The sequence below is a fragment of the Artemia franciscana genome, chromosome 14 (assembly GCF_032884065.1).
Source record: "Artemia franciscana chromosome 14, ASM3288406v1, whole genome shotgun sequence".
NCBI lineage: Eukaryota > Metazoa > Arthropoda > Branchiopoda > Anostraca > Artemiidae > Artemia > Artemia franciscana.
The window spans coordinates 3,993,995-4,004,821 of NC_088876.1; the positions used below are offsets into that span (position 1 = coordinate 3,993,995).

A 10,827-nucleotide genomic window follows, 5' to 3' on the forward strand; every position below is an offset into this window, starting at 1 on the left:
CACACTTAAGGATGTTAAAATCATCAGCATAATCTATGTCCTGGAAAGTTGTACTTCCCCATTATATTTCGTGTTTTCCATTGTCTTTCCTGTGCTCCTTAAGACAAAGTCATTAAATGATCCAGATAAATGGGGACGGACCCTGTTTAACTCGATATTTAATACGAAACTAGCTACTTTATAGCTTTAATACGAGAGTTTAACTTTCCAGGACATAAGTTATGCTAATGATTAATGCGATAATACGAAAGCCGAATTTCCTACGTTAACTGAAATAATGTTATTCTCGTACATAGCAAAAAGTGTTATCTTCATAAAGACAATATTTATCTGGTATAGCGTGTAATGATAAGACCTTCGCTAAGGGTTTTCTATCAGCTGAGCCGGTGGCTTACTCATAATCAATAAAGCTGATAACTACATTTGTCTGCTGACTGAGGCACTTAAATTAACCTGAGAATGAAAATTTGATCGAAACATTCTATACCCTTCCTAAGCCCACACTGCTATTCCTGTAAAATTTTGTCTACAGTATTATTGACCTTATTGTTTTTTAATCTTTTTAGTACTGTCACAAATTCTTCCTCACAAAACAAATCTTCCTGCATATCCAAGGTATCACAAACTTTTTCATTTTTCCCTTTATCTTTTCCTGTAACTTTATCCCGGCCTGGTACATTCTAAAAATGTTCTGCCACCTCTCTTTGAGTCTTTCCTTATCACTAATTGAGGCCTTTTTCCATATTTAAGTGGAGTCCAGATTGGCTGCTCCCTCTCAATCTGCCTGTACAGTATTTTACTATGCCGTCTAGTTGCATCTTCCGAATCCTCTGTAATTTTATTCACTGTCTCTGCTTCATATATCCATAGTTCATATTTTATTGCTTTCTCTATTATCTTTGTTTACATTACTCTTATTTTTTTATGATCTATCACTCATATAATTTCCGTACAGGCCCCTCCTTCTCTCTATTAAACATAAAGCATTTTCAGTAATATTCCTAGCTGCAACTAGTACCTTTACTAACTTCAAAAGACAGCATCAGTAACTTCAAAAATTATTCTCGTAGAATTATTCTACCCATCTTGTAAACTGTCAAATGTCAAACTCTCCAGTCTATCATTCAACTGTTCCAAGAGCGTTTCTTTCAAATTCTCATCTTGGAGTCTACCAATGTCTTGGTTTCCAGAAGCTAGTTACCCCTCAAAAATATCAGCTTTAAGTTAATCCAAGACATCACTACTTGATAATCTTTACTTTAACATCAATAAAAGCACTCCTTTAGTATTTCGTATTGTTCCTGCTAGTCTTTGGTTTACAGTAATGTAATCAATAAGGCTTGCTGTGAATATAACCCATAGTAGATAATTAATTAGGAAGTGGTCTTTAGCCCGAAACTATGGTGTAACTTCCTCGAATGGTGTCACTATTCAAGTATAGAGTTGAGTCAAGTATAGAGAATATAGAGTTGACCGCAAGTTCCCCAGTCTTGTGGGTATCCCGACAGGGTCAAGGCACTCCTCTGCACAGGCCTTTGTCTGTAGATCTGGATCTTATGCCCTGTCGCAGTTAGTCTATAGAGGATCCTCCCACGATGGGTGTCTGCGTCAACCTGCAATTTAATCCATTGCTGGGATAAGGTATGTAACTCACGGGACATGTCCCTACACAGGTGGGTCCTGCTGAGTATACGTTAGAAGGGCCTTCTTACTCCTCCGCCTGTATTTACGGGACCTGGGAGAGGGTGTCCCAGTTTCTATTGTGGAACCCCAAGGTGCGTTTTTGTGCCTTTGTTTCTAAGAAAAGGATTGAAATTAATTTTGAAAATTGAGAGTTCGAAAGAAACTAGTTGTCGTGCTTAGTGCCAAAAGCCTACAAATATTTGTAAAATTTTGATATTTTGGTTCGTTTTATTCTATTAAATGGACGTCAATGCTCATGTCCTGGGAAAGAAAGAAAACAGTTATAGAGCAATTTTTGTAAAGAATCATGACACCTTAATTGTAAATGACAGTTAAGAAGCAAAGAATAGGTTAAACGATAAATAACAATAAAGGCGTGCAAGATTTCAGTTTTGAATATTAAATTTTTTTGCGTTGTCAAATTTAGTTAAATAATTTTGCTTATTTATTTTCACAGGTCAAGGGAATAACACTGGTGAAAATGTGATACTCAAGAAAAGCTGTAAAGAAACATATACAGGGATAAAGCAATATACTTGTGATGTATGTGACAAAAGCTTATCGAATGAGAGCTGTTTGAAAAGGCATCAAAGAATGCACACAAGGGAGAAACCTTTCAAATGTGATGTATGTGAGAAAGCCTTTTCTCAGTCAAACAGTTTAAATTACCATCAAAGAGTACACAGGGGTGAAAAACCTTTAAAATGTGATGTGTGTGATAAAACTTTTTTTGCGTCAAGCAATTTGATTACGCACCAAAGAGTACACACTGGGGTGAAACTGTTTAAGTGTGAAATATGTGAGAAAACTTTTTCTCAGTCAAGCAGTTTTATTAAGCACCAAAGAGTACACACTGGTGAGAAACCCTTTATATGTGATGTATGTGATAAAACTTTTTCTCACTCAGACTATTTGATCAAGCACCAAAGAATGCACACTGGGGTGAAACCGTTCAAATGTAAAGTATGTGAAAAAACTTTTTCTCAGTCAAGCAATTTGGTTATGCACCGAAGAGTACACTCTGGGGTGAAACCGTTTAAGTGTGATATATGTGAGAAAAGTTTTTCTCAGTTAAGCAGTTTTATTAAGCACCAAAGAGTACACACTGGTGAGAAACCTTTTACGTGCGATGTTTGTGATAAAACTTTTTCTCGGCTAGACTATTTGATCCAGCACCAAAGAGTGCACACTGGGGTGAAACCATTTAAATGTGAAGTATGTGAAAAAACTTTTTCTCAGTCAAGCAATTTGACTCGGCACCAAAGAGTACACACTAGTGAGAAACCATTCAAGTGTGATATATGTGAAAAAAAATTTTCTGTGTCAAGCCATTTGATTCAGCACCAAAGAGTGCACACTAGTGAGAAACCATTCAAGTGTGATATGTGTGAAAAAACTTTTTCTCAGTCAAGCAATTTGACTCGGCACCAAAGAGTACACACTAGTGAGAGTGTCATATATGCAAGATAGAATTTTCTTCTAAATTAACTCTTAACAATCATGTAACTACCCATTCTTGCAAAAAGCCTGCTACTTCATATTCTACAATAAGAATTTTCTGGTCTTGCTGAAAATAATTGTAAACCTTTTTTTTCTGCTCATTTATTGCTGCTAATTGCTATATTTTGCCACTAATTGATTTGTGGATTTTTTTTTCATGATTTAGTTTGCTTTTTGTTTTAACTCGTTCTTTCCTTTGACTTTGACTATCTCCCCCCCCCCAAACTATTCACCATGCGTATCCGTGTTTGAGTAAATACCCCTGTAAAATCTTATGAAATTATTATAATTTTGTAGAACGGGTAGTTATATAAACATCGGATTTGATGGAGCTCATTTGATTGAAAGTTTGAGTGCCCTTTTTAAGTGTCAAAAGTGAATGGAAGGATGTCATCTCCATCCCCCAAGCCAATCATTCTTCAAAACATATCTGATCAAAATTTTAAGACAGCTATTTCGGTCAGCATTGTTGAAATGTCCAGTATTGGCGATGCCAATCTCCCCATAGTCCTCAGTAAAAGGACTAAGTTAAGCAATTCGCTCATTGGTTACACATACTATACATTATTGAGAAAGGTATCCATGTTTGAATATTTACTTTCTAAGAAAACAAAGGGTATTAAGGTAAGTCTTTCAGAGAATGCCGAGGGGAGTGTTGAACTGAATCAAAACACGTTGTGCGTATAGGGATTGTCAAAAGGGTAAAACACAGGAATAACAGAGTATATTAATTTGGAAAATTCGGGAAATGATAAGGAAGATGATCAAAAAAGCAATATTTGCATGCTACCAATACTACTACCTCACTACTATATTTACAGCATTAAAAGAAAAATTGAATTAAATCAAAAGACGCTATGTTAATGCACATTATCAAAATAATGTATCTCAAGAATTGATTTGGGTATTAAGTTGAAACTCTCAGAGAATGCTTGAAGGGGAAGATCATGCCACCAAAAGGTAGTGTATGCACACTACTCCTAATACTACTGTTACTGCTAGATTTACTACTACTACTTCTGTTGCAACTATTTGTAGGGCTAACAGCATTGAGAGGAAAATTTCAAGAATAATATAAATACACAGGTTATCAAAAAGCGATATCAGCAATGGCTAATTGTATTAGGTTGTAACTTCCAGGATGGATAGAGAGGGATGTTCAACTGGCCAAAAGGCAATAGGGTAATACTAGTGCTGCTACTAGTACTACCGCTATTCAAAACTATTGCTATTAATATCGATACTACTACTGTGAATACTTTTTAAATTATACCTAAGGGCATGAAGGTTAAATTTTCATGAAATTTTGAAGGAGAATGTACTTAATCCAAACACGCCCTCTGTATGCAGGCTGTCAAAAGGGAGTAAGAACAATATCTTGGGAACAGTTTGGTTTGTGAAGTTAAAACTAACAGGACGTTTTGTGAGGGATGCTGAGCCAACCCAAAGAAAATGTTTGCATCCTAATTCTACAATATATCTGCTTCTACTCATACCACTGTTGTTATTATTACTACCTCTATTCCTGACACTAAAGATTAGACTACTAAAATTAATACTACAGCTAGTACTATTGCTACTGCTATTAAAAATAAGGATACTAAGGCGATAAATTTGGGATACAGAAACTGTATGAAACTAAATTAAAACACACTATGCTCACACAGGCTGTTGAGCGGATGCATCAGAAATGCTTCAGGAATAGATGATGGTATTTACTAAGCTGAAACTTTCAGGGTGTTTTGAAGGGGATGTGAAAGAAACCAAAGGTACTATGCGCATACTGATGCTGCTACAACTATTGCTACTGCGCAAGCTAAGGGTATTAAGGTGAAGCTATTAAGGAATATTTAGGCGGATTTTGAACTGAATAAAAATATTATGGACACGTGGACTTCGCGGAAAGGTGATAATTGATATCTGAAGAACAACTCATATTATTAATTTAGGCCTTTAAAGGTAATTTTTAGGGGGTTTTGAACTAGCCAGAAGGCACTATATGTATACTTTTACTACTACCGCTATAGTTAATGTAACTAATTACGCTAATATTATTAGGATGAAACTTCATGCCCTGGTGGCATTTAAGGTTCCATACGCAAGAGCAATGTGGACAATTTGTGGGTTTTTAGACGAGGGCACTTCGTATCGAAGGAGTTGTCGTAAAAACTTCAAAAAGTGCTTGTTTGATCAGAAATTGAAAGGGCTAGTGCCCTTTTCAATAGTTGAAAGTGATTTTGGGGTAACTTATCGCCTTCCCACGCCCATCATTTCCCCAAACCCATCCAATACAAATTTTTAGATAGCCATATTGTTCAGCGTAATTAAAAAGTCCAGAAATTGTGTCTTTGAGGATGACAACCCCTTTTCCCCCAGATCCCTCAAGGCAAGACTTTTAAGTTATGTTCTTGGGGCATATAAGTCATATATAGAAAGGGTGATTGTATAAACTTCGAGTGGGGCTGATTGTATTGGTAATCATAAGTTCTAGTGCGTATTTTCCCAAAATGCATATGATAGAAATTTTGAGATGGCCATTTGTTGTCAAAGAAACTTCGAAAGCAGCTCATTCGATTGGAAATTGAAAGATTCAGTGACCTTTTTAATATTTAAAATTGATTGGAGGGCAACTAACCTCCCTCCCATGCCCACCATGTCCCAAACACACCCAATAAAAATTTTGAGATAGCTAATTTGTTCAACTTAAATGAAAGGTTAGGAAATTATGTCTAAGGATGACAATCCCTATAGTCCTCAGGGTAAGGGTTGTAAGTTATGTCTTGGGGGCATATAATCCTTTTTTCTTTTATTCACATTTTACTCCGTTTTTCATGTGTATTATAACGGGTTATAAATAAATTCAATTCAATAAGGAATATATAGGAAGGGTGATCGTATAAACTTTGGAGGGGACAAATTTGATTACTAATCAGAAGTTCTAGTGTTCTTTTTAAGATTCAGAGTGATTGGAGAGTGGATACCCCCCCCCCTTCAGACACACACGTCGTGTTTTCCTGAAATGGATCTGATTTTAATTTTGTGACGGCCATTTGTTGTCGTAGAAACTTCGAAAAGGGGTCATTTGATTGGAAATTGAAAGCGTTAGTGCCCTTTTCAAAAGTTATTGGAGGATAACTAGTACCTCTCCCTCCCCTGCAAACCATTTCCTCAAAAAAAAAATTTAGATAGCTTTTTTTTAAACGCTATTGAAAAGTCCAGAAATTACGCTTTAAGGATGGCGACCCCCCAAAGCCCTCAGGACAATAGTTCTAAATTATATCCTGGAGGAATCTAAGGTATATATAGAAAGGATGGTCGTATAAACTTTGGAGGGGGCTCATTGGATTCATAATCAGAAGTTCTAATGCCCTTTTTAAGACTCAGAGTAATCGGAGGGTGAATACCTCCCCTACCAAACTTCGTATTTTCCCGAAGTGTATCTGATAGAAATGGCCATTTGTTGTCCTTGAAACTTTGAAAACAGCTCATTCGATTAGAAATTGAAAGGGCCAGTGCCGTTTTTAATAGTCGAAAGTGATTTGAGGGCAACTAACCCAACTCCCTCCCCACCTATTTCCTCAATCACTTCCAATCAAAATTATGGGAGAGCCACTTTGTTCAATTTAATTCAAGGACATTCCATTATATCTTTGAGGATAACAAACCCCTCCCTGAGCCCTCAGGGCAGGGTCAATTATGGCTGGGGGCATATAAGGTAATATAGAAAGGGTGATGGCTCTCGTTGGATTGGTAGTCGTAAGTTCTAGTGCCCTTTTTAAGATTCAGAGCAATTGGAGGGTGGATAACCTCATCCCTTCAAACCTCGTATTCTCCCGTAATACATCTGAGATGGCCATTTTTGTCGTAGAAGCTTCTAAAAAGGCTCATTCGGTTGGAAATTGTAAGGGCTAGTGCCCTTTTTATTAGTTAAAAGTAATTGGAGGATGACAAGCCCCCCTCCCCCTATCTACGCCCATCGATTCCCAAAACACGTAAGAGTGTAAGTGTATCTAGGTTTTCAAAGAGCATAGATATAATCTTTTGGGAATGATAGTAAGTTTTATGTTTCAATTCAACTTCAGAAGCTGTAAAATTAAATTAAAAAATGATGTATGTATCAGGATTAAAAATGGTTGAAAAACTTTCTCCAACATACAATTAGCAACCCATACAATAATTTTTTTTTCATGAAAAAGATTGTCAATAAAAAACGAACAGAAACTAATTTAAAACTTTTCAACAAAACAATTTTTTAAAGAAAAGTAAAGAGCTCCATCAAGCCAAGTATGAGCAAAATAAAGCCAAATAATCTTCCCAGCGTAAAACTACCACAAATTTCTATTAATAAATAAATGAAACTCATAACGAACAAAAATTACAATAAATAGCTGATTGAAACTAAAACTAGCAAAGATTAACATGAGCAGGAATGGTGGCCCCTAGGCCTTCTCAAGACCAGAACACAATTTGCAATTTACTGAAAGCAAAATACGTTTGGAATGTTTCCACCTTTCTTACTTTCATAAATAGAAAATACCAAAACCTTAGCGAAGAAATGCCAGTATGAATCAATTTAACTGACAATCCACAGTCATTTGTTGGTTTTTTCAGTAAAGCGCAAATTGTGTTCTGGTCTTGAGAACACATAGGGGTTATCAGTCCTACTCATGTTAATTTTTGTTTGTTTTGAGTTTGACTCGGCTATTTATTGTAATTTCTGGTCGTTTTCAGTTTCATTTATTTATTGGTAGTTGTTTATTTATTGATTTTTAAGCTTGGAAGATTATTTTTCTTTATTTATCCTCATTCTCGGCTTATTGGAGCTCTTTACTTTTCTTTGAAAAACTTATTTCGTGGAAAAAGTTTTTTAAATTGTTAAAGAAAGAACTCTTGCCTATACTAACTTGTGTAGACAAGTTAATTTACGCTTACACAATTATATTTAAAGTTAATATATTAAAAATTAGCCCCAAAAGAATTTCCTCAAATGAGGATCTATAGTAAAGAGCGTATTCAAGCCCAAAAGATATTTAAAGTAAATATATTAAAAATTTACTCAAATGGGGAACTATAGTAAAGAGCGTACTCAAGCCCAAAGGAAATGAGTTCTGTGGCTATTTTAAATTTAAAAGATGTTGCTGCAAATTCAATATTTAAAGTTCTCCCCGATCCCAAACAAGGACAAATAGGTAAGCCAATATATCTGTTCGGATACTCGGTATTGATAATTCTAGTCCACCTCTACCTTTACGCAATAACTAGGTTTATAGTTATTGAACCTCAAAACCACCCCCGCGTTTAGTCTAAGAATAAATCAGTCCATTGTAGTCGAATATACAGAATAGTAGAGAAAAAAAGAAAGAGATTCCAAGGCCAATACCGCTGCGTAAAATTTCTACTAGCCTAACAAAACACTAGGTGTAATTTCCTCTAAAACATTATATGTAACGTAAAATCAAATTGATTACACCAAAAAAAGTAGAACTTACCAAGAAAGAAAGAGGGAGAAAAGCAATTATACCCTTAAAGAAGAAAAAAAATATCCAAAATTAACTATATTAATTGACATACAGAATTAGACGCAAACCCGAGAATTTTACCACACAATCAAGGCAATTGCACAAGAATAGCAGAAATTTCCAGCCATCCTAGCTCAACTACGAACCATTAGAAAATGAACCAAAGTTTACTTCTTTTATTTTCCATTTGAATTCGCCATAGCCGGTCCCAAGCCCATGTCGTGAAAGGAGGAGAGGTTGGGGCTTTGGGTAAACCACCCATTATCTGGATAAATTAATAGTTACAGAAACATAAATGATAGATAGCCCGGACTTCTCAATGATGACAAATACTACATGCCCATAGACTGATTTTATGACTGAAAAAACACCTACGTCTAGGATTCTGGAATGTAAGGAAATTGCGGGAGGATAGAAGACTTGATGAACTTATTGAGCAGACATTGAAATTTAAGCAGGACATCCCCGCTACGAGCGAGGTTCATCAGCTCAACTTCGAAATAGAAATACTGAAAGAACATTAATTCCTATTTTCTGAACAGAATGACCAACACTGTAACGGAGTTGGTCTACTTTTGAACTCAAAAGATTTACTAGAAAGTTAACCAGTCAACAGCCGTATCCTCGCAGCCAATTTTGCTTTTCAACAAGCGAAAATGACGCTGGTTTCAGGCTTTTCTCGGACAACTGACGAAGACAGCGATATCAAAAATGGATTTTACCGTACTTTGAAATATGTGATAAGAGCTGCACCTCGGCATGACATCATGTGTGTTCTTGGAGACTTTGATGCCAAAGTTGGCGACGACACACAATACGCACCCAGCGTTATTGGGAGGTATGGCGTCGGTATCGGACTGTATGGTTGTTGATCGGATCAAGGTTGTTGAGACTGGGTAGATGTATTAGCCGCTTCCCAGCTTCGAAAAGAATGGTGTTGGAGGAACTAAGGTCTAACGTAAGGTATTTTTCAAGATTTGAGCTCATCATTTAACAATAGACCTTGGTAAGGCTTATGAAATATTATATACCTTTGACAAGGAAAATCTTTTTTATCTCTTTCGTAAATAGAATTGTAAAAATGACTAGAATCAACTTGCAACCCGTACATCCTCAGAACTACATTTTAGTTGGACAAATGAAGTCACAAGCGTAGAATCTTTGTTGTGATGAAATACACAATGATATAAAAATAGTAAAGTTTATCATAGTTAGAAAAAAGTATTTATGGGAAATGCAGCAGGAGTTTACATTAAATATAGTGTATAAACTAACTACGACCTTATCATACTGACGAAAACGCCGGGGTTGGCGCAATATATATATATATATATATATATATATATATATATATATATATATATATATATATATATATATATATATATATATATACTAGCTGTTAGGGTGGCACTTCGCGCCACCCCAACACCTAGTTGGTGGGGGCGCTTCGCGCCCCCCCCCTCCAAGCCCCCCCGCGCGCGTAAGTCGTTACGCGCCATAATAGTTACGCGCCATTGTAGTTGTGTCCCTGTGTCCCACCTGTGAATATAGATATATATATATATATATATATATATATATATATATATATATATATGTTTTTAACTACGTAAAACTTGCGAATATACAACATTCTTCGCTGTCCCATTGTCTGTGCATATAAATAGATTGTCAGGTTTACCAACATATAATTGTCCATGGGAAAAACAATCCGTATTCAGATCTATACCTCATGATTCTAATGATTGCCCTTGAGCTTTGTTGATGGTGATTGCTAATCGAACATTCTCTGTGTCCTCGTCGTCATTTATATATCCCCCTATGCCCCCCGGCGTCCCCATTGTAGTTGTGTCCCGGTTATTTATATTCCCTGTGTCCCGGTCGTCATTTGTGTCCCGGTGTCCCAGTCTGTAATTTCTCTTTGAGTGTCCCGATCGTTATTTATATTTCCTGTGTCCTAGTATCCCGGTCGTCATTTGCGTCAGTTTTCTTTTTCTCCTTTATTTTTCAGTTTTTTCCTTTTTTAGTTTTTTTTTCTTTTGTAGTTTTGAAATAAATCTTTTGTTTTTTTCCTTTTTTTCTTTTTATTTTTTTTTGGTTTTTACCTTTTTTTTAGCCTTTT

The 10,827-nt window shown here is 36.0% G+C and overlaps 1 protein-coding gene across 6 annotated transcripts in view; it reads left to right on the forward strand.

Moving 5' to 3' along the window:
* Nucleotides 1-3,515, forward strand: part of LOC136035196 (zinc finger protein 271-like) — a 47,529-nt gene extending 44,014 nt beyond the window's left edge. For all 6 annotated transcript variants that reach the window (XM_065716787.1, XM_065716784.1, XM_065716786.1 and 3 more), the window contains one exon: nt 2,141-3,515. In XM_065716787.1, the coding sequence (XP_065572859.1) occupies nt 2,141-3,153 (1,013 nt within the window). In that variant the 3' untranslated portion in view covers nt 3,154-3,515. The remainder of the gene's footprint in view (nt 1-2,140) is intronic.
* The last annotated feature ends 7,312 nt before the right edge of the window (nt 3,516-10,827 follow it).